Source organism: Onychostoma macrolepis, chromosome 13, assembly GCF_012432095.1.
Source record: "Onychostoma macrolepis isolate SWU-2019 chromosome 13, ASM1243209v1, whole genome shotgun sequence".
Lineage (NCBI taxonomy): Eukaryota > Metazoa > Chordata > Actinopteri > Cypriniformes > Cyprinidae > Onychostoma > Onychostoma macrolepis.
The window spans coordinates 14,376,612-14,404,475 of NC_081167.1; the positions used below are offsets into that span (position 1 = coordinate 14,376,612).

Below are 27,864 nucleotides of genomic sequence, written 5' to 3' on the forward strand. Positions count from 1 at the left end.
TTGGCCTGCAATAATGTCAAGTTTGTAATGAGAATGTCATGAAACCTCTGAAGAAGAAACAAGAAGGTTTAGACATAAATCCCTAAGTCCGAGGGGTCTTACTTGTACTGAGAACTTCTGGTGCCAGTGGCCCACAAGTCTAGTAGCACTTGATCAATTTCATCCACTCATGTCTGGTGATACACACACACACACACACACACATAAAGCCTACAGATGGTGTAACACACTCACCCACACATTCAGTTCTGCTAGTCCATATCTCATGTGTCATTACAGCTGAGAAAGGACCTAAAACAATCTGTCTTGATGCCTGGGGCTTAAGCTGGCTGGGAGATAAATTGACTTTTTAAGAAGTACTGAACAGGAGAGCACTAGTGTGAGTGTGTAAACTTTTAGTTTTGCCCGCCGGAAAGTATCGGTATTGTTTTTAAGTTGTCTGCATTTATAACATTCATAAAAAAGAAAATGAAAAGTAGGCAAGTAGAAATGTCATAGTATATTAATCAAAGTTCCATGACATTAATTTAAAGTTTCATAGAAATATGCTTATACTATTATATAAATATAATTAAAATAGATTATTTTAAAAAATATATCAGAGCTAAATACTTGCATGAACATGCACTGCTATTTAACATTCATCAAGGCTGTATGGGGGAAAAAACTCAAGGATCTTTTGAAAAGGAACTATAACCTTGACACAGAAAGATAAAGGACAGAGAGAGAAAGAGAAAAAGAGAGAGAATTATGCACCATGTGGTTGTTTGTGGTGCACAGCTGAGAACATTAAAAACACTATTCAAATACATCAACACACCTTCAGTCATTTCCCCAGATGTACAGATACAAGCTCAAAGTCACAAGGATTTACTTTGTTCAATCTGTGTTTAAGGCAATACTTTACACAGATGCAAAGAAAATTTAAGGAATGAGCAACATAAAGATACAAATAGGCTAAATAATTCATGCCAAACAAGTCAGCAGCATTACATTTGCTTAAATAGCTTAAAGAAAAGAATTTGCAAGAGTCTCTCTTGCAAAGGCATTAGACGTGTACCGCAGGAGGACAGACTTAATGAAGAGAGCAATGGGCCCAGATGAACCCTAGACAGGACAACAGAGAGGTTTCTAATTACATTAGCAGTATCTCTCTCTCTGGGTGTGTGTGCCTGTTTGCTTGCTGAGGTGAGAGAGCAAAATAAAGCGAGCGAGAGAGATCCAGTTTCATTATAGGTTGACAACAGCCCTTGTCCGTTCACCTGTGGGACACTTCTGACCTTCAGTGCACATCAGAGGCCCATCACAACATAGATGCAACCACACAAACCCTCATCATGGATCTGATGGGACACTGTACTGCACCACAGTATTCACTGGCAATCAGCTGGCTGTGCTCGACTCTATGACACAGCGAGAAGCTCCACGCTGGCAGGACACAGAGGGATCTGAAGGAGTCAGAGCAGGTCAGTAAGATGAATAATGCAGAAAAAGAGTGACCTAGGAACACAGACAGCAGTGTGCTGACGAATGCTAGCTATTGATTTTCTGTGTAGAAAACAATTGTTAAGAGTTTATGAGACATGTATTCTTTTTTGTATTTCATTCTCTTTTTTTGTATTTCTTGCATAAAGATGTTGATAAAATAGCTGTATTCTGTTATTGAAAAATGAAAATGATACAGTGAACCCTTTAAAAATACACCACTGTTCACAAGTTTGGAATCACATTTATATATGTGACCCTGGAGCACAAAACCAGTCTTAAGTCGCTGGGATATATCTGTAGCAATAGCCAAAAATACAGTGTATGGGTCAAAATTATCAATTTTTCTTTTATGCCAAAAATCATTAGGATAGTAAGTAAAGATCATGTTCCATGAAGATATTTTGTAAATTTCTTACCGTAAATGTATACAATTTTTTGATTAGTAATATGCATTGCTAATAACTTCATTTGGACAATTTTAAAGGCGATTTTCTCAATATTTTGATTTTTTTGCACCCTCAGATTTTCAAATAGTTGTATCGCAGCCAAATATTGTCCGATCCTAACAAACCATACATAAATGGAAAGCTTATTTATTCAGCTTTCAGGTGATGTATAAATCTCAATTTCGAAAAATTAACTGGTTTTGTGGTCCAGGGTGACATATTTGAAGGAAACTCGTATTTCTATTCACCAATGTAACATTTAATTGTTTGAAGAAAAGAAAAGAAAAAACAAAACAAAACAAAAAGAGGTAACAATACAACACAGTTCTCTGTTAAGTGTGTATAAATATTTATACAATTTGATCATTATTGAATTAAACAATGAAAATGCTGTAAATTGTAAAATGCTAACTAATGTAACAAATGTAAGTACTTACCAAGTGTATTCGTAAAGTATTACCAAAAAATGTTTGAATGAAATAACTACTTTATTTATTATTATAGTGAGGCTTTAGAAACTAATCAGTCTGTTGTTCTTTTGGGAGAGGTTCTTACATACCCTACTATCTTAAAAGAAGAAAGAAGACTGGATCTAACCAGTATAAAGTGAGAAGTGGATGGCTCAGATGTACAACAAGAAGAGTACAAGCACATCAGGGTCCCTAGTTTGAAAAACAGAGCTCTCACTGGAGCTCAGCTGGCAGCCTCATTGAACAGTACTCACCAAAGACCAGCTTCATCTGCTTTAGTGGAGACTCTGAGATACTGGCCTCTTAGTGAAAATACAACATCTGACACTGGCAAATAAAAAGAAATGGGAAGAATGAGCAAAAGAACATAAAGACTGGGTGGTAAATGAAAAGAAAAAAGTAGTATGGATGGTGAGCTGCTCCAGAAACTGTTTGAGCAGAAGGTCTGTGAGAAGTGCCCTACTATATATCATCACAAATACAACATCTATTCTACACAACAAATATAACAAATATTCTATACACAAGGTAATGAATGAAAACTCACTATTGTTTTAATAAATGTGTTTAATATAGAAATAGTCATCAATAACATTAAAAATAGCTTGGATTTACTGTAATTTGGATTGATTTAAGGCATCTTTTGACTTAAAATTTGACTAAAAATTTATAATAATTTCAATCTTTTGAACTTGTATTCTGATACAACCTGCAAAATGTTTTGCCACAACTACCTAAGAAATTCTTCTAAAACCAATTCATAAAAGTCAATATAAATAAAGTGGGAACTATGTTACTGTCTCAGGGCATTTGTAGTTGAAGACTCACTTAGGACTTATAGGTGTAAAACGTTGCAGGCTGTTCCAGACAAACATGCTGAAATGGTAGTTAACTCTTCACCTTGTTTGACTCAAAGAATTCTGCTCCAAATATATCTGGCAGTTCTCCCAGCGTGCTCCTGGAGAGGAGATTCTGGCAGTCCAGAATGATGCAACAGATCTTGAGAGACATGTTTGTCGATCCAGAGCTTCTGGCTGAACTAAATGAGGAGCAGAGGCAGATTCTTTTCTACAAAATCCGTCAGGAGCAGGTGCGACGATGGACGGATCATGAGAGCCAAGAGGAAAGCTGGGAAAGACCCCTAACCAAGGAGAGAAATGGTAAGTGCGGCAACTTTCCTAGGCCTTCATGTATTCAGATAAAGTCTGCCATTTCTGGGTCCAAGTGCTCTGTAAGATCCCAAGAGCAAACAACAAGCGGTGCTAATATTCAATCATGGTGTGCTACTGAAAACTTTTACAGTGGTGGCTGTAAAGTAGTATTACTTTCACCAGCTAAAAAATGGTTACAAGTCAGTTATTTCTATCTTTTGCTGTAGTGTGTCAGTAGAAAATATCATTTACATTTCCAAACATTCAATTTGCCATTAATTGTAATAATCCATAATCCAGTGAGATTTTTGTTTGCACAAGGAGTCTGACAACAGCCAGTGCTCCACACTGAGATCTGATCTGATTATCATCCAGTCTGTCTGAACAAACTGAGACAGAGTAAATCCAGAAGAACTGTGGCAATGTCTACAAGATGCTTCAAGAAACCTCAGTGATTAAATAAAATAAAGCTCTGTGATCAAATAAATTCAAGATGGAAGTTTTGTCTGCACAATGTATTTTTACCCTTATTAGGGTATTAGCATAACAACATGCAAACAGCATATGCTAACAGCAAACTCTACTGACACTCTTGTGTCAAATCTTTTTTATTTGTATGTTGTGAAGGATTTCAAATCTGTTACTTCTTAAGTTTCATGATGGTTAGGATGGTCCCTTTGTATAGGCAGTAATCAGCTCAAAACTACCATTTAAATACTCTTTAGTTAAAGAATCAGTTCACCTAAAAACAGTGAAGGGAATAACAGTGTTATAAATAAACGGCGTTACTAACGGCGTTATTTTTTTCAGTAACGAGTAATCAAACGAATTAATGTTTCCCCCGTTACAACGCCGTTACCGTTACTGACAATAAAATGTGGCGTTACTATATTATATTATTAGAATTTAATTTTTCAGTTCATGAATAGATGCGCAGTGTAGCTGTATTTGACGTACCATAAACTCTAGTGTGAAGCGCACGAGTAGTCGACGCTTTCTCTCACATACACGCACGCAAATAAAGATACAGAGCAAGAGAGTCTTTCATAACATGCAGAATTGACGAGGTACATGTAAACGATATTCTTTGTTGTATTTTCCTGTCAAAATAACGGAGTTCCTTTAGAATTGTTCAGCTTTTAAGAACTGCCGGTTTCTCTGGTAGTGGGCGGAACTAATGCGCAAACGACAATCTCATTGGCTGGCGCTCACCTATTATCGTCCCTGTTTTGATTTCAGCAAATCAATTCGAGCGAACGCAGACAACGTGATTAATATTCATGAACCCAGCAGCTCATTAATCCTTATGCGTTTATTGATGACAAATATGAATTCATACTTGGTTGTTCTAATTACTAAAGTTCTATCATCATGTAATATTATATTATAATGCTTGACTGACTGATACTAAGTGTCAGTAGATAAATAGTGTAGATTAATGTACAATGTTTTATAATAATAATTTATTCTTTTTAGTGTCCATTTCATTAATTTAACATATTTAATATTGGGGACATCCAAAGTTATTTGACATTTGAACATTTTTTTTAAAAGTAACGCAATAGTTACTTTCCCTGGTAATTAGTTACTTTTATAATGATGTAACTCAGTTACTAACTCAGTTACTATTTGTGAGAAGTAACTAGTAACTATAACTAATTACTTTTTTAAAGTAACGTGCCCAACACTGCCTAAAAATGAGAATCCTGTTGTCAATTACTCACTCGTGTTGTTTCAAAATGGTTAAGACTTTCATTCAAATTCAGAACACAAATGAAAATTGAGCTCATCAAATACCGTATGGAAACACGGATGAGTCCAACTTTTGGTTGCATTGACTGTTAATGGATGGACAAAAATGATATTAAAAATATATTTATTTGTGTTTCAAAAATGAACATGAAGCTTATGGGTTTGGAATGACATGAAGGTGAGTTAATGATGAACTATCACTTTAAAAATATAAACTAGTCTGGTTTTCACATCTGCCTTTATCACTGTCTCCAGAAAACAGAAGGAGTGTTCAGTGGCTGCAGGGCAGAGATGGCGAGGTGTGGGTCTGGGTAATGGGGGACGCCCCTGGAGACAAACCATACGAGATGATTGTCAAAGAGCTGATGGAGGACAGAGCCAGGCGACAGGCTCAGCTAGAAGCCCAGGAGCTGTGGTGAGGATTGTGAGCTGAACACCAAATCCATGATGTTTATCTGTATCAACTGACAAGATTAGAAACTCGTTTCATTTCCAAAATGAACACATAAAATATGAAATCTTTTCCTGTAGAGATTTAGCATCAGGGTGACACATAGAAATATAAGATTTATTTTGTTTAGACAGAAAAATCATGTCATTCTTCCAAATATGCCTCAGGAAACAAAACAATACACAGGCATGAAAGATAAATCTGTTTTCAGGAATTTTCAAATCCTGGTTAATTAAAAGATTTTCCACCTTATTTTCTGGCATTTTCCAAGGCGGAAGAAAGAAGAAGAAATAAAGCAAAAGTTCAGAGATGCCATTGCAAAGGAAAAAGCCCGCTTAGTTGCAGGAAAGTGGAAGGAAGAAGCTGATGACAGGAAGGCAGCCAAACAGGAGGAGGAACGGATACAGGAGAAACTAAAGGTGATTGATCAACAAAACCCTCAAACTTCTGCAAAATGAGAATGCACTAATTGGCCTCAGCAAGATAAAAATGGTTGCCAGCATTCCACAAGGATCCAAACCATCTGCTAGAAAGTTAGGGGACTAACTTAGCAGTGGGAGTCACAAAACAATCCAAGTGATCAATTACTTGTAGGAGACCAGCAATGATGTCCACCTTTAGGGCCTAACATTCGTTTGGTGGATGTTGTTTTCCACCAAAGTCTCTGTAAATTATTTAAGTAAGTGTGTGGAACGGCTGCAGTATGTGGAGGTGAGCTCTCTGTACTTCTATTCTCTCTACCTCCCTTTGAAAGACAGAGAACAATGAGGAAAACAACCAGGCAATCAATACTCAATCTGAAACCAACAGGAGGGCAACTTGCTGCATCAACGACAAAAACCAGGGCAGAGTGCTTTTTTTGCTTCCCCAAAACAGTCTATGTACTTTTGTTTTGTCGTGTTAGTCTTAGTTGCTTCCTAGTTTGAGGCTAAATGAAACAGAAAATGTATTACACAAAGCTGAAGCTGCTTTTGGTTGATGTTGTGAAAAGTAGAAGTCATGTTAAAATGTGAAAGGATCAATGACAAATAAGAGTGCACAGGAACATGAATAGGAGTAATCTATTAAAAACCTGCTTTAAAACACATTTCAAGCACTTAAAAATGTACTTGTGAGTTAATGTTAGTTTCAAAATCATTTGTGACCCTGGACCACAAAACTAGTCTTAAGTGTCAATTTTTCGAAATTGAGATTTATACAGCATCTGAAAGCTGAATAAATAAGCTTTCCAGTGATGTAAGGTTTGTTAGGATCGGACAATATTTGGCAACTATTTGAAAATCTGGAATCTGAGGATGCAAAAAAATCTAAATATTGAGAAAATCGCCTTTAAAGTTGTCCAAATGAATTCTTAGCAATGCATATTACTAATCAAAAACGATGTTTTGATACATTTACAGTAGTAAATTTACAAAATATCTTCATGGAATATGATCTTTACTTAATATACTAATGATTTTTGGCATAAAAGAAAAATCTATAATTTTGACCCATACAGTGTATTTTTGGCTATTGCTATAAATATACCCCAGCGACTTAAAAGACTGGTTTTGTGGTCCAGGGTCACATTTTATAGTGTTTTCAAGAAACTTATATGCAAATATAAGAAACATATACATTATTCAATAACATTTCCGTACATCTGCATGTGAGTGAACACATCTTGAACATGAGTTACAATATATTTAAATATTTTTTACAAATATCATGAATTCTAAATTCTTAAATAACAGACGTTTTTGAGAAGTCACATGACATTTTACAAACTGAACTAAGTTGCCTTGTCATAATAAATGTCAAATTCCCTGACATGTCATGGGTCTTCTCTAACTTCCTGCTCACCGCATTACATAAAAAAGATATTCAAACATCAATAGGCAGTGAAGTAGTTTTGTTGAATCACACTTTTTTAATTTATGCCTTCCAAAACATATCAAACTTTACTTTGAAAAAAAAAACATGCCATTGTATACATATTTTAATGCATTTTTTAAATTATGTATGTCATTCAGTGGCGTGCACAAGGGGGGGGCTCGAGCCCCTGCCCCTTTGAGGTCCGACGGTAAAGTGCCCTTGCGGTCCGGTGCCGAGAGTAGGGGTGTTCGATATGACGATTTTTGATCGTGGACTATAAAAATGTCTCCACGATTTGCTTTTTTGAAGAAATATCGTAGTATCGTACTTCAGCGCGCATTCTATCAGCTGCAGTTCTGGCGCCGCCGTCTCTGTACAACGCCACGTACATTCAGTGTTAACTCAGCGGTGGAGTTACTCTCACGGGACACTGCACTTATTCGCAGTCACCAAAAGTACATTATCTGCATCTGCTTCAAAGACTTACTGGTTAAACATTTCATTCGTGTGCTGTTCTGACGAGCGCCTTTTCTGAGCACTTACACCCAAAGCGCGTGCTCTAAAAAGCCCGTCAAACAGCGCCTGATTACTGAACTAAGTTATGTTTTGTGCTAATACTGTCAAAACACACCAGGTTTATGTATAGACTCAGTTGGTTATGTGTAAAATGAAGGTAAACAGCTGAGAGAAACACATGCGTGCCTGTATATTAGATGCGTGCAGGTCTTAAAGGGACAGTACTAATTTAGTAGTACTACTAAAGATGCTGCCGACTGTAATTAAAGGGACAGTTCACCGTAAAATTTTAATTTTGTCATTATTTACTCACTCACATGTTGTCCCAAACCTGTATTAATTTCTTTCTTGCGCTGAACACAAAAGAAGATATTTTGAAGAATGTGGGTAACCAAACAGTTGCTGGTTCACATTGACTTTAACAGTAGGGAAAAAAATACTATGGAAGTCACTGTAGACCAGCAACTGTTTGGTTTTCCACATTCTTCAAAATAGCATTTATTTTCAGCAGAAGAAACTCGTTCAGGTTTAAAACAACTTTTGAGTGAGTAAATGAAGGTATAAAAATCAAACAGTAGCCTATTTTAATTTTGGGGTGAATTATTCCTTTAATGTTAATAAAACACCAAACACAAAGAGAAACATCACTCAACATCATCTTTGCTCTCATTTTTTAATAACAAAGATAAAATAATGACAACGATTTTTATCTTCACCTACTTTGGCCTAAATATCCGCCATACTTTTTTTATATTTTGTTACCTTGAAAGGCTTTGTCTTTATAATAGGGAAATTAGTTTGGCTGTACTGCTCAAACAACTTGGAAAATAGAAAATCCAACATGACAAAGAATTGTGATAATATTGTGAATCGTGATATTTCTAAAAAACAAATCGTGATATTTTTGCCATATCGCCCACCCCTAGCTGAGGGGGACCAAACCCATACAAACCACCCCCTTTTTCCCCTGCCCCTCCGGAGGTCTGTGCACGCCACTGATGTCATTGATCCAAAATCTAGATGCATGGTATTGTGGCAAGTCAAAAACATGTCAACTTTATAAGAATGAATAAGAATGTCTGGCTGTAGGAAAGAGAGGGCAGAGTCACTTAATCTTAAAGCGGAGATAAGATCCTAAAGGCATCTCCAATGCTGCAAGATTAGTTATTCGGAATTTGCACTGATGGCATTATCTTTTCAAAGAGGTAGAAAAAGAAAATGGCAGAATGTAGGAGGAGTCAGGGCAGACAAGTGTGGCGGCACGACCGTGTTTCAATATTCACACTGCAGATTCCCAAAGAGGCCTTGATGGTTAGCCACGATTTGCGGCCTGGTAATGAGACCTTCTAAAGAAACTTGTCAAATATTAAAGAGCTCATTTATCACAGCCCACATTTATCATCATCCCGCTTACTGGAAAGTGCTGAGTCATGAAACTTTGAAGTGTTTCTCTCACAATACTCCTTAAGAAATCTTTAAAAAGGCTGTCAAAGCACAACGAAAAGAGAAGAGTGAAAAGAAATTGGGTGAACCTCTCAAAAGTTGTTTTAGTTAAGACGTTCTTCAGTTATATGAGAAGACACTTCAATGAAGAGCAACTATGTCGGCAAACTCAAAGACAAAGATCTCCATCCTAAATGAACAAGAATGAACAATATTTTCCGTAGCAACTGTCATGACCTCAACTGCAGTCATCTTTTTGGACTCTACTGGTCTAGACAAGGAGTGTCTGTTTTCAGATAACGCCTCATTGGTAATTACCTTATGCCAATAATTACACGGCTTAAGTATCTCAAACAACCATGCTGCCACATGTTAGTGTCCTAGAGGATTAATTATTCAACCAAATGATTTCCATTTCAACACAGCTAATGAGCCACTGGTGCTAATTCATTAGTGCTGCAAGAGTTAGAACAACATACTGAGGCTAAGTAAGGACTGAGGTGCATCTGATTTGTTAACACTCTCTCTGTCACAAAAAAAAATTGTGTTACTCTCACACAGAAACAAGAGGAAGAGGAGAGGCAGAGGGAAGAGGAGGAGATACGACGTGCAGAGGAAAAAAGGGCGAAGGAGCTATATATGTCCCTTGAGCAAGAACAAAAAAGAAGTGAACAACGTGACAAAGAGTGGGAGGAACAATGTGAGTGAAGATATACATTTTCATCTGTCAAACGCCTTCTTCGGTTTATTATGTATGTCTCTTCTTAACATCCAAAAAAATCTCTATAGCCTGTTGTGCGAATGTAAAAAAATAGGTTTAAAAAAATTCATCATAAAAACCTGGTAGCCTGATAAATACCAGTTACCATGTTTACATGTTTACATAGAGAGAGAGAGAGAGAGAGAGAGAGATGGTTATAAGTTAGTCGTTTTTTAAACATGGTAACTAGTCAATCTAGTCAATGTTCTACCGACAATATAGCTTAGACCAGCTAGAAACCAGCTACCATGTTCCAAAACACACTTTCCACAGCTTTTATAAGTATTATATAAGTTATATAAGCTGGATTTTCCAGCAAAGTTGCATGTAATCTATCCTTCCTTATCACTTTTTCTCCATCCGACCATCTATTTTTTCTACTTCTTCCTCTTTAGTACGTCGCTCCAAAGAAGCTGATGAGGAGATGACAAGAAAGGCTCGCTGGGCAAGAGATGAGTATAAGCGCCAGTCACTACGGGCCATAGAGAAAGGCCACGTTGCTGGCCTGAGTGGCCATTTCCAGAAACAATCCCACCGGAGACACAGTACTTTCATTGAACCATCTGTTAGTCCTGTTTCTAGTAATGAAGTCCGTCCCAGGCTTGGCCTTCAGCGTGCAGAACCTCCTCTGTACCGGCGCAGACAAAGCCGCAGACATAGTACAACAGCACTAATGGACAGGTAACCATTCTGTAGAGAAATAACAGTATGTGATACTGAATATACAGATTATATTCAAGTGCTTTAAGCAAATATTTATTTATTTGGAAAACACAAACATTAGAATTCTGGCAGATATGGATAATTATTGTCATGTTATCACCAATAACCAATAAATGACTAATATTAAAATCTATACTATTTTATTTTGTGTTCAGCAGACATTTTAATTCCAAAGTGACTCACATTCAGAGTATCGAATTTTGTTAATAAAAAAACATAAAAAATCATTTGTTTTAAAAATTCCAAGTTAATTTAGGCATCTTAAATTTATATCGTAGAGCATTAAAATGGATATGTTTTTAATTTGCTAAAGTTTACATTTACCAGTCACCCTTACATATGTGTGCATAAAAAATTCCCTACAGAAGACATGCTTTAGACCACCCTAAGCTGGTTTGCAGGTCTTTGCTGGTTTAAGCTGGTCTCCCAGACTGTCCAGGCCCATGTTCATTTGGTTCAGCTGCTCTCCCAGCCTTAAATGCTCTAATATAGGCAAACCAGGCCTTGTTGACCAAATTGGGAGACCATCTAAGACCACCAAACCATCTTAGGCTGGTCCTTCCAAAATAATTATGCATTAGATCAAGAACTGTGTAATTCTGTAAATTAGTGCTTTTCTTTCCCATTAGCCCTGCATGGGTGCAAACACCACGGCCCAGTTCCAGGGAGATGGTTATTCTCTGGTTCACTGAAGAGCAGAAACCAAAACAAGCGGGACACGAACGGAATGGCAATGCTATCGCACCGTGGTTCCACGGTAAGGTTTCTTAATGACCTCTCTGGTGTCTCCTGTTATCCGATACAATGCATTAAAATCCACGATCACCTGTTAAATTGTGTGCAACATGAATAGCTTGCCAATGTCAGCATTAATTGCAGAATGTGGCTGATGACTACCGTCCCGTAAGCAAGTGGAAAGCATGAGTAGTTTTAGCGAAGCAGACATATGCTAGCACCCCTTAAGTGGGTAACAGATCTCTGCCCTTTTACCCTCTTGTACACACTGTCACCCAGATCCACAAGGAGAGAGAAATGGAGTGTGGAATATGCAGCCCTTGTTTTGAAACCAGAAACTAGCCAACCAACAGATGGAGAGTGGTGGTGTGTGTCTGCGTCTACTTGTACACGGACAGACAGTAGAGAGAAATTGAGGGGGAGTGCTCAATAATTCAAAGGCTTTGCTAGGCTAATTACTGGCATGAGTCCTGCAGCTTTGTCATGTTAGAATGGGTTACAGTGTGTGACTCCTGGTTAAATGACAAGAGAGCAGATTAATAGGCTTGTGAGTGTCGGAAATTCCAACGGAATGTGGGCCACACATCAGTCTGTGTGATTCTCAATAGATGCGTCTAGATAAGAGGACAGACGCACACTCATTCATACCCTTACTGACACACACATACACAAGCCACGGTGTCGACTTACACCAACACTGCTGGTAGAGATACATGGAAAAAACATACTATACCACTTTCTATCTGGCACCTGATGACTCCATTACAGAGATAACAAGATTACAATGGAAACAATGCTGAAATACCTACACAACTACTCTTTATTTGTTACCCTTGTGGAAAAATAAGTTTGCCTAACTGTACTGAATGTGCACTTGTAGTGTACTTCAAATCAATGTACAAAAAGCTACTTGCAGATAATATTAGCATGAACTCAAGATGACTATAATAAAGCATACTTTTAAAAAGTGCACTTTGTAATAATGTCAAATAAAAGTTGCTTCAAAGAAGTGCACTTATTGTGATGTGTTGACTGACATTTACATTTAAAGTACTTGATTAGAATTTTGACTATAGTGTGTTATTCAGTATTACACTTAAAGGAAATATATTTTAAACATACTAAATTACAGCTTTAGCTTACAAATGTGTAAATGCAAACATATTTAAAAACATGACATACAAGTTTCAATAGAACTAACCATAAATGTTTGTCAGTACATTCAACTGTAACCATATTTCAAAGACAATTATGAAATTGCATAAATTTAAACTAAAATCTTACATTTTAATTTACTGTCTGGCCTGTTTGTGAGGTGCCTTGGTTAATATCAACAAAATAATAATGACATTATAAATAAAAGTATATAATGCTGCTCTACTGACAGTTTACTGTGATGTCTATGCTGAAGGTATCATCTCCCGAGAGGACTCGGAGACACTGCTTATGAATGCTGCTGAGGGCTCTTTCTTGGTACGGGTCAGTGAGAGGATATGGGGCTACACACTGTCCTATCGCACAGCCGGCGGTTTCAAGCATTTCCTTATCGATGCTTCTGGGGACTATTACAGCTTTCTGGGTGTGGACCAAAACCGTCATGCCACCCTTGCTGACCTCATCGACTTCCACAAGGTAAAAGTGCAGTAATAGTGTGTGACATATGGGTAAATGGATTTTTACCTCAAGAATGCAAAAGATAAAAACACTTCTTTACACCAACCAAAATACATTTAAAATCGTTCACAATAAGGCCAGTAAATTTAGAAAATAACGTCATTTCCTGTACTTTTTGAGAACAAACGCTTAAAGTTCTGTTATCATTTACTCACCATCATGTTATTCCGAGGCGGTGCATGTCCAGACTGCTCTTTTCCATTTAATGAAATTGGACGGGTGAGTCTCAAGGAATTATGCTTAAAAAAAGTCAAAGCACAACAAAAATGATTAAAGTACTCCATAAAAGGCTGTTTAACCCAATAGTCAAAATTCTTAGTGCGCTTCATAGTCCTTTGGACAACATCGATTTATCAAATCGAACATTTTAGTGAAGAGCTAGGGCTCGTGCCAAGGTCAGAAGGGACACAGTTTGCTCGACAAACTAAGAATTCTTTAACGATACTGTTGTATACCGACCTGTTAAACATTCTCTTCATAATATTTCAGGAATCAAGCAGTGCGTCCCATTTGTCCTGTAGTTTATTTAGAATCACAAACTTGCGATGATTCATGAATTTTTTTGAGTCGGTTCTTTTTTTCATGAATCGGTCAGGCTAACTCTGAATCAATTGAACCATTTGCTTCGCAAAATGCTTCACTTTTTCGAAGCTATGGTCAAAAGAGTGAAACCAGTTATCCAATCTACAGTTGTCCTATTAAATGTAATATAGTAATTAAATACGAAGTGTCTGTATAATTTGTTTTCTTTTAATAATTTGTAGTGCTTGTTTTATATGTTCCAGATTTAGCTTATGCCAATTATAAAAAACATTTAACTATCATTCTGCCTTTTTATTTGTTTTTTAATATTCATTAAAATTGAACCTACGTAGCCTATCTGACTAGATGACTTAAAGCCATTTGTTAGTTAATAATTTCAGAAGTGTTTTTTTTTTTCTAGATTTTTCTTATTGTCTGACTTTAGAGTTGTAATGTTTGTGTATGCTAAAGAGGCGCACGACCATGAATAGAACAAACGAAAGTCTTTTATTAATAATCCACAGCAGAATTCCAGGAGAAAGGAGTAGCAAAACACATATGGTTAACTCAATAGCAGACCAAGAATGATGGGAGAACACAGGCTTTAAGTAATAAACGTAATCAAGGGGAAACAGAAACAGGCGAGGAGCTAATTAACCAATAGGGGAACAGAAGAAACTAGGTCAACATGTAACAAGAGTAGCCTAGGTAGATTCATCCACTGGGGCAGTATGGATCCCATCGTGCTCATTTTGTGTGGTTTTTTAAGTGTCAATTTTGGGAGTCCCTATTATATGGACTCACAGAGACGGAATATTTTAGTTTTTAAAATCTTCGTTTATGTTCATCTGAAGAAAGAAAGCATAGGCTATACATAGGGCGACTTGAGGGTGATTAAATAATGAGAGAATTTACATTTTTGGAGGGAGTAGCGGTATGAATCGGTTCGCAGTTCAGTAGGAAACACGAGTCCAGTCACACACTCAATCGTTTGCAGTTGGTTGTTATTAAACCGAGTTACAATCGAATGAAACAACCGTCCTATCATTTGCCATGAAAAACTTAAGTTTTGGGCATGTATTGTGAAGTAAATGGAATGTGCCTTTGCCAATAAACTGCCTTCAGTTGTTTGGAAATTAACAATTACTTTCTCATGCAGCCATTTATTGCTTGTAGCTTCAGATGTATGTTTTCATCATGCTCCACAACAATGTTTTTACTGTGGAGAAGCTCTGATGCCCAGATACACGACAACATGTGCAGGTTTAAAGTTTGGTCCATCTTAAAGTCTCTGTATCTCTAAAAGTGCTGCAACATCACAACATTTTAGGATAGATTAGGAGCCAGGGCTGATTCCTGAGTCAAACATTGTAATGTAATCTGTACTAAAGCAAATTTCAATAGCTGAGAGCTTGCCTTGGCATCTCCACAAACCTTCAGCATAGCCTGTGTAACCATGGATACATATTTCACTCTCTGGAATGCTGTCAAATTCGGAGTCACAAGCTGTGAAATCTCTGACATTAGTTACATGCAAATGCAGGCAACGTTGTACAACTGTCAACAAGCGATCCCGCTTCACGCCTCTGCAATATGGTAAAAATAAATAAAAAACACTGTAGAGAACCTGTCTACATATATATATGAAAATTACAACGGGTTTAGCTCAGATAAAAAAACATGCAGAATTCAATGACAATCACCAAATGAATAAAAAAGCTAGTCAGATTTACACAGCAGCACTGGAAACAAGACTGCCCTCACTATTTGACGCATGTTTGAATATGTAAAATAGATCGAATGACACATAGCATGCTCCTTTTTAGCATAAGATGATTTTCAGCCATTTGTATATCAGAAAACAGACTTTAAATCCTGTGCTCATTTTATTAGAATGCACAGCACACTGAAAAATGCCAACATCTGTCTATTCTCAGGAGGAAATCATCACAACTACAGGGAAAGAGCTGCTGCTGGATGCCTGCAAGCGGACTGGGCCCTCTGTGGACTTCGGAGGGCTTTTCCCATGATTCCTTACACGCTAAAGACTTCAAAGGCAAATCTCTATAGGGCAGCTAATGTAGCAGGGTGTTCACTGCATTTCAAAGAACATGGTCAAAAATAAACAAGACTTCTGGTCCTCATGTTCTGCCTCCGAGTTACAGTGCCTTATGATCAGGCCTCAACGGAAAGACTTTTTTTCTGTGCTAATTTTTAAGGAAAATATGTAGAATTCTGGTTTTATACATTGTGAATGTGTTAAATGATGCAGATTATACTACTTATGTAGAAATGCGTAGACCTTTGTGACACAGTGTTTTCTGTGCTGATTTTGAATGAAAACATGAAGAATTCTCAGTTTATACATGTAAAATGTGTTAAATGAAGCAGATTATACACATTATATAGAAATGTGTAAAACATTAAAACATTGCATTTTCTGTGCTGATTTTTAATAAAAATATGTAGAATTCTGGTTTCAAAATGGTAAAATGTGTTAAGTGAGGCAGATTATACAAATTATACAGACGTATGTACAACTTTTAGGCTTTTTTTTTTTTTTTGCATTTCCTGGACTGATTTTTAAGGAAAATTTGTAGAATTCTGATTTTAAACATGAAGCAGATTATACTGATTATGTACAAATGTATAGACACAAACTAGCCTGATGTAAAGGAACTGTGCAATGCATGGATCCGGGTTTTTTTGTAGATGAAAAGCCATTAGTGATCAATTTTCTGCTCTTTTCTGTAATTATTTATTCAAATGCATTCATGTAGTGCAAGCTTAAATGTATCTGAAATAGGAATTATTATTTTCTGTTCTTTATAACAGGATGTGATATGAAAAGCTGTGTAAATAAGAACCAGTGTGGACACTGAAACAATGCATCCAAAGAAAGTGTGACTAAGGAAGGTCTGATTTAACAACAACAGGAAAGGACTGTTTCCTCAGTCCATCCTTTAGTTGTACTGTAGCTTTTTCCATGAGAGAGATAGTCGTTCTGTATCTTCCACTGAGAGAAATCAGATCTTCTATACTTCTGACCCAGCAAAATATGTGCACATCACCCTACAGAGGGTCAATGGTCTTTTTTATTTGTTCGCAATATGTTCCCACTCCATCTGCCCTGCCAGAAAAGGCCATAATGGGACTTTTTATTAGGATGGATTGTCAAAGGTGTTCAATCTAATGTAGAGGTGACCGTGAAATGGTGAAGTTACCAAGATCCCAGTTCTGCTTTATCACCATTGAGTAAGACACTCCAGGTTTCTCCAGGATGATTGTGCTTGTAATTAGTGTGCTGTAAGTCACTTTGAACTGGAAAATGCCACTACTAAATAATAAGAGAGATGCTTTAGTAGTTTTATGGGCTGAAAAGTCACACAAGGGTTGTGGCAAATGTACCGCACTGCAGGTTTTCTCAAGAAGTGGACCTTTCTGACCTGAAAGTCTGATGCTCGGATGTCATAACCCAGAGCAAAGTTTGAATTTTAAAGGCTGGTTTTATGTTACTTTGTTTAGTTTGTTTTTTGTCCCCGCTTCAGGCAATTTTATAATAGAGCCCTGGGGAAACGTTCCTACTTTTAATTGCTCCAGTCATTCTTCCATACTTCTACAACACTCAATTATTTTAATGAATTGTTTCTTTATGAAGAAAATGAATCTGTATAAGTTCGTATATATCAGTGCGAAAAGATATTTTCAACACATTTTACTTCCATGATATGATGCATTTCTAAAATGAAATAGGATATTTAACAATTACAAAATGTAGAACAGGACCAGATTGTGAAAGTAAGCATTACTAGAAATAAGGATTGTCAGCCACCAAGTTAAGTTGTTTCTGAAGTGGAAAGGTATTATTCATAGTATAGTATCATTCAAAGTTTGGGATCATTTAAGAATTTTTTTTTCTTTAAATTTAATACTTTTATCCAGCAAGGACATTTTAAATTGACAATAAAAATTCTATTTCAAATAAATGTTGTCCTTTTGAGTTCTTTCTATTCATTTTAAAATCCTGCGGGGAAAAATCCATATCTGGACTATTTGGAACCTCTTCTTCAAGGTTCCAAAAATCTTTTTTTAAGCACCAAATCAGCCAATTAGAATGATTTCTGAAGGATTATGTGCCACTGAAGACTGGAGTAATGGCTGCTGAAAATTCAGATTTGCCCTCACAAGAACAAGTTACATTTGAAAATAAATTTAAATAGTAAATAGTTTAAATAGTAATAATGTTTCTATATAATACTTTTACTGTTTTACTGATCAAATGCAGTCTTGGTGAGCATAAGACATTGTTGAAATAAACTCGAAGAACTCTATTGCTTTTTACTGATAGGTTTTCACTAAGTTGTCTGTATGTATATTGTGTTGTGCAAAGTGACAAACTGCTTTAAAAGAAAGTGAATTGGCAACTTGTTTTACATAATTACATTTAAATATGAATGGGATATGGATTTTAAATGCAATGTCAAAATTTTCAGCATAACAATTCATATCAGCTCAAAGCTTCATCAACCAGCATATTTCATTTAGAAGACAAATGACAGTGTGGCTGATAATGTCAAACTCTTTTTTTTTATTGAATATAAAAATGCTGAAAAGAATTCAGAAAATATTTACAAAGATAACAAATATCCAACAACAAATAATATCTAAATCCAACACACACAAAAAAGATCCCTTCATGAAAAAGGAGGCTCTTGCAGCAAGGTCAGGGAAACTGTACTGCATTTTAGTAAATACTCTATCAAGATTTAACACTACACAGTGGCACAGACAGACACTCCAAAAAGGGACAAAATAGTGCACTCTGAATTTAAAAAAAATTAAATGCTTTCTTTTTTGTTTTAAACAATTTTCTTTTTGCATTGATGAGAATTTCCGAGGTCATGTAATATAAGTATACTAAGATAGAACTTCAAAAAGATAAGTCTTTGGGCTATAGAAAGAGTGAAGACAGGCAGGAGTTTGCATTTATGCCAGAATGCATATCGTGTTTTGGCTAATTCAAGTGTGAAGACATGTTAATATTGTTAATGTTATGTATTTTAAGTAGTTTGTGCTGTAATGGCAGTTACATTTTCAAATGAAAACACAAAAAAGTAAAAATTCTTTAAAACACCCGTAAAAAAATAAAAAAATGGCTAAACATGGATATGATTCTATCCAGCTTAAACACGGTATACAATACATTTTATGAAATCTTCAATGCCAGAGAAAAGGCACAATCTGCATTTTTGTATAGTCACCAAGTAAGAGTAGAAAACAAAGGAGGTAAATGTTGGCATCTCAAGGCAATGTTGACATCAGTATAAGCCATATGGTGACTTCCATCAAACTCCAGTGACTCAAAGTTTTGCACAGATCCAGTAGAATGTGACCATTTACAAATGTAAGACATTCCGTTAAAATGATCATTAACAGAATGAACAAATAATAGCGCACACGAGTTGCTTACTGTAAAATAAATGACACATACTGATGCATCTTACCTCTATTATGTAGGACCAAATGGATCAGCTCACGTCTCTTTTAGACTGACTGGCATTTGATTTCTACCCAGCTGCATTCTCGATATGTTCAGTTTACATGCGAGTACTTCTGGTCAGATCCTGATAGTTTTCTTCTGCACTTTTTGCAGTTGACATTAAATGCAGAACTTCTGTCTGCAGAAAGATTAAGTTTGAAATTCAACTAAACTCAACAAACGTTAGGGATATGTATTTACTGCAGTTAAAACTGCGTAAAATTGTTCTCTTTCATTACACTTTTTACTATGAGAGGATAACATTTTATCTTCATTTTTGCATGTTATTATCGAAGGAAAAATAAACAGGCTTCTAAAAAAACATTCTAAATTTGCTCCAGTTTGTGCTTTTCATCCTAATTCTTAATTTAGTTTCCCAAAACAAAAGAGAGTACACACAAGATTTTGGAGTGTATGCAATAGGACCATACAGATACATTTCAGTAATCAAAGCTTGGTTGACTTCTTCACATCATTACAATTACATTTCAGGTTAGTTTACAGGTTATGGTCCCATCGTGTTGCCACTACGTATACCCAGCTTGGTTAATAGTGGTCCCAAAAATACAAATGTTTGGTTAATGGTAGTCCTATAAAAAAAATATATATATATATATATATATATATATATATAAAAACATTTAAAAAAAAAAAAAATAGGGACTGGAGGTAAACTTGAAGAAGAGACAAGGCACACATGTGACAGTATCCAAGTGAGCTTAGGCATCTGCGTATTCAATATGTGGTCTATAGAAATGCTGAAAAGGTGGTCCAGTGAATGGTCCAGAGTCCTCTTCTCCACAAAAAGAGATGCAGAAGAATAAAAGTAGATCCATGTCTTTTTTTCCATTGCCCTTAGCTCCCTTTCAGTTATGTCAGAGCTCAGTTATAATTAAACTTGACTTTTTCAATGTCTCCAATCAGCGTCCTTGCCAAGAAGATTCCCACCATCTAGAAGCAAAATCACAAGACACAACATTACATTGAGATTAACTTCAAAACAAAGTTTTAAAAACACATACTGTAGAAATTAAGCCAGGTACTTTCTTTCCAGGACTGACAACCGATCATAATTATTGTGATTTGAAATACTTTAACCATTTAAAATGTGGTTTTGATTTTTGAAAACTTTAGGTTGCTCTGTGAAAAAAGCGCTGAGAGTGACATCTAGCTGTAAAATATATTTTCCATGCAGTATTTTTTTTCTCCAGTACATCCTATACCTGTAGCAATGATATGACTATGAAGACTCCAGCCACAATGTAGAGATTGCGTGGAAGCCACTCCTCTAAAGCCATCATGCATCCTTTGACATAAATGGTGTTGCTCCATTTAGACTGAAAAATAAAAACAGTGTATGTTATGTTTCACAAAATTAGTGACAGTTAATGTTGTGCAATCAATGAAAGAGCATTTTATTACATCTACAAGCGCGCTGTGCAACACATTATAATATCCAACAAGTTTATTCTCTGCAGATTATTCTGTTTATTCTACTCTCCCAATTGCAATTTCCCTACTACCAACAGAGCACAAAAAGAGAATGATTACAAGTGGAGAGCAGAAGAACAAAACAACTGTACACATGCCCCATTCGTGAAAATGCAATTTTCATACTGACAGTTATTAGTGCTGCCATCAGAGACCTGAACCTTGGAAACTTGACTTTAATTTCAAAAACTTCAACATTTTCTGGCATGCAGAAGCTGACAAGTGTTTTAATTTATCCCACTTTCTGAAGCATGAACTCACTCTACAACTTTCTCATTTGTAAGGGAACGTGTACTGAAGCAAAACTTATGCTAACAATGGCAAAGAATGAAATACCTGTCTTTCTAGTAGAACTGTTCAAAATGCACTCACCGGTGTGCCAGATAGTCTAACATCATATCCACACTGCGTGTTCACCACTGTATCCTGTAAAGAAAAGTCATAGGTTCATTCAAACAAGGCATATATTCACTGTAAATTAATTTACAATGGGGGAAAAAATTCCATGCATTAATAAATTTAAACCAAAAGAAGTCATAACCTGTGCACAAGAGACAAAGTTATAGGGTCAATATTAACTATTTCAGTTTCCAAAAAAAAATTGTCAGCATGTTAAAAGTGATTCACGGGAAAGTCATCAATTCCTTGTAACAAAAAAAAAAAGAAGATAATATAATTTTAATATTATGTTTAATAGGGCTGCATTTTATATGCAGTATAAAATGCGCATCTTGTCAGTAAAGCCGGTTCTGTAATCAGCAGTAAATTTCCATCACGTGCGTGATTTCACATGGAGCTGCATTTACTACACAGAGCCGTTGTTCACTGACAAGCTGCGCAAATCCACGTTCATTATCAACGTGGATTTGCGCGATATATCATGCAGCCCTACTGTCTAATAATATAATGGCAGTTAAATTTTTAAGTGAAAACACAAGTAAAAATTCTTTGAACATCTGTAAATACACCTGTCATAAAGGTTTGGAATGCCATAAGGGTGAATTATTCCTTTAGGTATTACATACATGCAGTGAGCACAAGGCCACCACAAACAGAGGGAGTCTTCCACATGCTTGGCCCTTGACTTTAAAGCACAATGGGTTCTTTTAAACAGTATTTTCTATAACAGTGCAGCATGCAGAAAAGATCTCTTTATTCTGTGGAGTGATGCTGTGAATAAGAGAAGAACCTACAGCAGGGTCGCTGATGCAGCAGGAAAAGGGCACTCCACATCTCTCTCTGCTGGGGTTATCCCCTGAGCAGTTAAAATACACATTTAGATCCCAGTCGTTGGGGTCTTTAGCTCCACAGCAATGATTCTGCAGAAAGAAAAAAAACACATGTACATTCAGGACCTGCAACAATTTAGCCACAAATGTGCATATGTATTAGTGATCAAATTTCTCTTGGCCACCTTTTACCAGACTTTCACAAGCATTAAGTCATTTGCTTCATAAAAATCCCACAAATTACACCAACAATAATTTACATTTTGGAAAATGTAAAACATTTATTTGACAAAACATAAAAGTGATGTGTCCACTACTAGCTATCTATGCCTTTTTCCATTCTCTTTATGGTTTTGTTGAGGTTAAACAATACTTGTTAATTAAACATTAATTATTTAAGTTAAATTAATTATATCAAGTACTTGTGAAAAGACATGTAAAAGTGAATAGTGAAGCATACAGTTTTTTTGTTTTTGTTTTTTTTAATTGAAACCATTTCACATATAAAATGTATGTGGTGGTTGGCAAGTTGAGTAAATAGAAAGCATTCATTTTATTTAATGAAAATTAGCTTCTACTTAAAAACTCTCTCAGACTTACCAGTTTCTGGAGAGAGTCAATCAGATTCTGCAGGTCAATGTCTTCCCTGTAGGCCTTTACATTGGCCAAAAAGAAATCATTGAGCCATTCCCTAACTTGGCCCTGGAACACAAACGCCAACACCGCAGCCGTCAACTCCAGGAAGAAGATGAAGCCAATGACTCCAGAGAACTGCAAGACAAGGTCAAGCAGCAAGGTGAAAAATCAAAAAGCAAATTTGAAAAACGCCATTGCATTAACATATCATAGAGTTCTTATCTCGTACAGATCTGGCACTGCAAGGCATGCAAAAATTTCCTTTGGAGACTTCATTTAGAATTGACCAGCATGTGATGGCCTCAGTATCACATCGAAAGTATGAGTACTTACAAACTTAAGGAGGCAGATGTTTTCCCTGAGAGCCCCAACACACCCAGCAAATCCCAAAATGAAAGTGACTGTGCCCACAACAAGCACCCCCCAAACTGGGTCAAAACCATGTAGACGTGTAACTTGTGTCAGATCTGATAAAACACCCTGTGGGCAAATCAAAGAACAAACAATTTACACTGGTTGTTTTTCCCTGAGCCACTTAAACACATTCACAGCTACATAACTTACAGTGGGGTTTTTTTGCAGCTTAATGGTGACTGCCATTTTTTAGTGATTTTGAATTAAATCTCTTATGCTGAGCAAGGCTGTATTTATTGGATCAAAAATACAGTAAAATGTTAATATTGTAAAATATAATATAAAATTTTACTGACCCAAACTTTTAACAGTGGTGTATGTAGGTAGTTATGCAGTTTAGATCACTGCATTTTTTTGTTAATATCAAATAACTGATATAGGAAGTTTCACAAGTGTCTACTTACCTTTTCACTCCAGGCCCAGAAACCAATTGCAATGAATGCTGTTCCAGCTAGCTGAGAACCAGAAGAGGTTTAGGAGAAATTAAATGATTAAATGTTGCATCAGAATAGTCAAGTTCAGACAAAACAACAGTGCGTGGTTAAAGCAGATGATGCAGATGTAACTAGTGTGTAGAACACCAAGAAATTAGACAAAAGCAACACTGTTTGCAATAACAAATTTTAAATACAATTACTATTCAAAAGTTTGAGGTTCGTAAGATTAATATCTTTTAAACCAAATCTTAATAACCCCAAACTTTTAACCCCAATTTTTGAACATACCTAAAGATAAAAAGCTTTAAAAGTATGGAAAAAGAAAGTATTAAACTTATAATTCATATCTAAAACAGGTCATTTAAAATTCATAACACACTTTACAGTAATAACAATGCTGGTTTCACAGGAGGAGCCATGTTCAGTATTGAAAACAGGAAAATAGGTTAGAACAGGGGTGTCAAACTCAGTTCCTGGAGGGCCGCAGCCCTGCAGAGTTTAGTTCCAACCCTGCTCCAACTCACATACTGTGTAGTTTTCAAATAGGGTTGCATCTAAACTGTGCAGGGCTCCGGCCCTCCAGGAACTGAGTTTGACACCCCTGGGTTAGAAGCTGTTATCTCAGAATCCTCCCATGCTTCCCATAGAGAAGACCACAAACTACTGCAGCAATACGCTAGTGTTAATCTGTTTCCTGTTGACGTAAATATGAAAACCTGAACGTCATCAGGCTGACTTTTTCTCTTGATATATAAAGTGTCAGCTGTGGGTGTTCATTTGCTGTGAAATGACACACCCAGTAATGAAAAAACAAATCTGTGCACACAGTGTGAAACTAAGTGGAACAAATAATTATGACATGTGAGGCTGGTCTACAGATCATGTCATCTGAGCAAGAGAGACTTTATCTAATGTTAGAACTGGAAGGGTGGCCATTTAAACATCATTTTCAGTGAAAAACATCAACTTACCCAAAAGATAATGTTGTAGCTGAACATGAGGTATTTGTAGCAACAGCTGACCTCTGCATTTTCATATCTGTAATAGTGCATCTTCTTCTGTAACATAACGAAAAAGAACACTTGAGATTACCACAATAAAACATCTAGAGAGAACTTTATCACGTATTGTAACTTAAAATGGGTACTAACAGAAGTTGAAATGCATTTAGATGCACAGACGAAATTACCAAATTACATCACATCCTCAAGATTCATTAATTGCACAAGAGTTTACAAAATTCACAGTTCACCATGTCAAGTCGATGCCAGTAATACAGGCCAGAATCTATAGTTCACTTCCTGTGTGCGTTTATAGAAAGAAAAACTTCCCTAAAAGTTGTTAAAGGTTTTTTAAGCAAACACTCCCTATATATATATTTATATATGTGTGTGTGTGTGTGTGTGTGTGTGTGTGTGTCGGTCCAAGATAACATTAACTTTTCATACAAGCAAAAGTTTACATATTTTTTGTAGACCCCAAACTTAGGGTTCATGAGGGAACTGCAGGTAGCTTATGAGTCGATAAAAATAAAAATAAAAAAGTATAAATTAATGTAAAATTAAATAATGTTTATAAATGTATATAAAATTAATATAAATCATTTAAAAATAAAATGTGTAAAAAAAAAGTTAATATTTTATGTTTACTGGCATGTCATGTGACAAATAACTGACACCAGACAGCCACAAATATGCTGTTAATTTATTAAAATAAATTTATTAAAATATAAAACTCAGAAAACAGCAAACATTCAGGTCAAAGCAGTTCTGCAGCCAAAAAGGTTTGGGGAAAAAAAGCTACATAATAATCAATGTGCTTATTAATATATATGTAGATTAAATGTCCTATCACTAACCTGCAGCATACAGAAAACTATACGGGTTTATTGAGATTTTTGCTTCAGTTATTTGTATTTGTTTGTATGTCTCACAAAAAAACAAACAAAAAACCCAAAAAAAGCAGGACTTTCTAAAATTACCAATAAAAACAGCTGGTTAAACATCCCGGGTTAGTGTTATGTAATCATTTAAAAAATCATATTTGCATTACCTGACAAGCGGTACAAACAGATGCAAGCCACCGAAGATGTTTCAGTTCTGTTACTCTAGGGCAGAAATTCCGTGTGTACGATTGTTTTCTTTTTATTATCTCATCAGGTATGGCCTCGGAATATTTTAGTGCCCCAGAGACAACTTACAATGAAACATATCCATCCAGTAATGAAAAATCGCAAGCGAATACACACACAAGATGGCTCACAAGCTCTGCCCACACTTCTTCTTCCTCCTCTTACTATTTAGCTAAGTGGCTAGTTGATTAGCAAAGTTGTCAGCTCACTTTGTAAAACCAGTTGCCACGGCAGCTCTCAGACTTCGACAATATCTAATATTCTCGTTTAGGAGATCTTACTAAGTTGATGCAGGGAACACAGTCAGTGCTTTGATAATATGAATTGTTTTTCTTCGATAAAAGAAAGAATAATGCCAACAGCTAGATACCACAATATGGCTAACCAACAAACTTTACCACCTCACGACTTATCAAAACATATAGTTTACTCACAATTACCTACTTATTACAAGTATACAATATACTAATATACAAAATCTTTACAACAACAAGTTAAACTAAGCCGCAGTTTAATTTATTTACCATAGAGGAGAGGAGAGTGCGCGAGCGCGCCGTATCTCTGCGTGAAACGCAATGCTCAACAATTCACGTCCGTTTACGTATTTACAATTCAAAAGCACAAAGTAATCTATTGGCGATTTTGGCAAAAGATTTCATTCCGTGTAAGGAAATATAAATAAATAAGCAGTTATAATATGCTATCTAAAAAAGCTTACCTCGTTGTTTATGTCACACAGTGCCTCCGCCTAGTACTTACAATTTGGGAAAAAAAAAAAAAAACTCTTAACACCACCCACCACACACACATTAATTCAAGACTTGGCGTGTGAGTGAGAGAAAGCATCGGGGAACACACCCGGTGCTCCCTGCATTCATTTTATGAGAGTAATGATCACTTCAAACCCGAATCTCTTTCACGATTATTCACTGGGGATTCGCATATCATTTTATTAGACAAGCAAATATTGAGTACTATTGACAAGCAGTATAATTTATAAATTTCTAGTGTTTTATTTGAATCAATTTTTTTGTTTTAATTTAATTTTAATCTACTTTTAAACAATAAATTAAACGGAAACAACTACAATAATAATAATAATAAATGTTGTAATATCTCCTATAAATAGATATAGCCTAACTACTTTATGCATGCACTTCAAGTTCAGGTTAATCCTGCCACATCAGCTGCTGTGCTATAAATTAGGATGTATAAATAGGAAAAGACATAAGATTATTTGGTACTGCTCTTCCTTCTCCTTTTATCTCTTTCCATAACACACATCTTACTTTGCTGTAATACAGTAACTGTACTAAGACACATCAAATGTAGTCTCTCCAAGAGGAAAAGAAAAACCACAAGAACCATTTCCTCCTTCTTGTTTATTGTTTTGAAGTCACACATCCCAAAATCACACATCCTGCTGTAGGAAACCTAAGCACTGTGACACAAAATAGTAACATAACTGGGATCACAGAACACACAATGGAAGAAAAACAGATACATCTTTTATTCAGTTCCAAGACACTTTCAATTCTCTGTAAATTATTACACACACACAATTTAAAATGCCCCTATTATGGATTTTTGAAAATTACCTTTCATGCAGTGTGTAACACAGCTCTAAGTGAATGAAAACATCCTGCAAAGTTTTAAATCTGAAAGTGCACCGTGTATAAAGTTATTGTCTCTCAAAAGAAAGAGTCGACTCTGAATCATTGAAACCAGTCGTTTTTAAAACGAATCTTAAGCCCTTTCATGTTTATGTCAACAAGAAACATTAGCATATTGCCCGCCCACTTGTTGCCAATAGGTGCAGCTTTTGGAGCGTTACAAATAGCTGTTTCCCTGGTAACGGCTGTACACAAAGCAGCACTGCACTCTGCTTTAAATGAAATCGACCATTTCGACCAATCACCGCGGATTAGCGTCAAGCCCCGTTCACACTACAAGCGACAAAGCGACACGATCCCATTCATTTCAATGGAGAGCTGGCGATTTC

The 27,864-nt window shown here is 36.1% G+C and overlaps 2 protein-coding genes and 2 long non-coding RNA genes across 8 annotated transcripts; 1 reads left to right on the forward strand and 3 right to left on the reverse strand.

Annotated features, from left to right (window-relative positions):
* Positions 1–231: 231 nt before the first annotated feature.
* On the reverse strand, positions 232–3,438 carry LOC131551826 (uncharacterized). The gene is made up of 3 exons (XR_009273833.1): positions 3,305–3,438; positions 2,659–2,731; positions 232–1,448 (listed from the first exon to the last, which is right to left on the reverse strand). It is a non-coding gene; the product is annotated as an uncharacterized LOC131551826 (long non-coding RNA).
* Positions 2,818–17,312, forward strand: sh2d4ba (SH2 domain containing 4Ba). The gene is made up of 9 exons (XM_058794981.1): positions 2,818–2,932; positions 3,347–3,564; positions 5,563–5,722; positions 6,030–6,177; positions 10,133–10,271; positions 10,727–11,012; positions 11,684–11,811; positions 13,201–13,421; positions 15,923–17,312. Exons 2-9 carry the CDS (start codon positions 3,390–3,392, stop codon positions 16,013–16,015), a joined length of 1,350 nt encoding a protein of 449 aa, XP_058650964.1. The 5' UTR covers positions 2,818–2,932; positions 3,347–3,389; the 3' UTR covers positions 16,016–17,312.
* LOC131551825 (uncharacterized) lies at positions 10,885–14,049 on the reverse strand. Its single transcript, XR_009273832.1, has 3 exons — positions 13,923–14,049; positions 13,619–13,702; positions 10,885–11,021 (listed from the first exon to the last, which is right to left on the reverse strand). It is a non-coding gene; the product is annotated as an uncharacterized LOC131551825 (long non-coding RNA).
* Positions 17,313–18,553: 1,241 nt separating the features above from the next.
* On the reverse strand, positions 18,554–26,644 carry tspan14 (tetraspanin 14). 5 transcript variants are annotated; one of them, XM_058794984.1, is made up of 9 exons: positions 26,581–26,644; positions 24,703–24,789; positions 23,699–23,749; positions 23,214–23,360; positions 22,845–23,015; positions 22,209–22,334; positions 21,388–21,441; positions 20,748–20,861; positions 18,554–20,475 (listed from the first exon to the last, which is right to left on the reverse strand). In XM_058794984.1, the coding sequence occupies exons 2-9, from the start codon at positions 24,781–24,783 to the stop codon at positions 20,407–20,409; spliced, it is 813 nt and encodes a 270-aa protein (XP_058650967.1). In that variant the 5' UTR covers positions 24,784–24,789; positions 26,581–26,644; the 3' UTR covers positions 18,554–20,406. The 5 variants fall into 5 exon arrangements, with proteins under 5 accessions (XP_058650967.1, XP_058650966.1, XP_058650969.1 ...); XM_058794983.1 differs by lacking the exon at positions 26,581–26,644 and adding an exon at positions 26,387–26,457; XM_058794986.1 differs by lacking the exon at positions 26,581–26,644 and adding an exon at positions 25,784–26,373 and having other exon boundaries at positions 24,703–24,786.
* Positions 26,645–27,864: the final 1,220 nt, after the last annotated feature.

Excerpts from the sequence above, each read along its gene's own strand:
- tspan14 (XM_058794983.1), bottom strand. Across the intron at positions 23,750-24,702 it reads GCTACAACATTATCTTTTGG|CTAGCTGGAACAGCATTCAT; the intron begins GTAAGTTGATGT and ends TCTGGTTCTCAG. Across the intron at positions 22,335-22,844 it reads TTGACTCTCTCCAGAAACTG|AATCATTGCTGTGGAGCTAA; the intron begins GTAAGTCTGAGA and ends TTCTTTCTGCAG.
- sh2d4ba (XM_058794981.1), top strand. The coding sequence starts at position 3,390 with ATGATGCAACAGATCTTGAGAGACATGTTTGTCGATCCAGAGCTTCTG. Across the intron at positions 5,723-6,029 it reads CTAGAAGCCCAGGAGCTGTG|GCGGAAGAAAGAAGAAGAAA; the intron begins GTGAGGATTGTG and ends GCATTTTCCAAG. Across the intron at positions 13,422-15,922 it reads ACCTCATCGACTTCCACAAG|GAGGAAATCATCACAACTAC; the intron begins GTAAAAGTGCAG and ends GTCTATTCTCAG.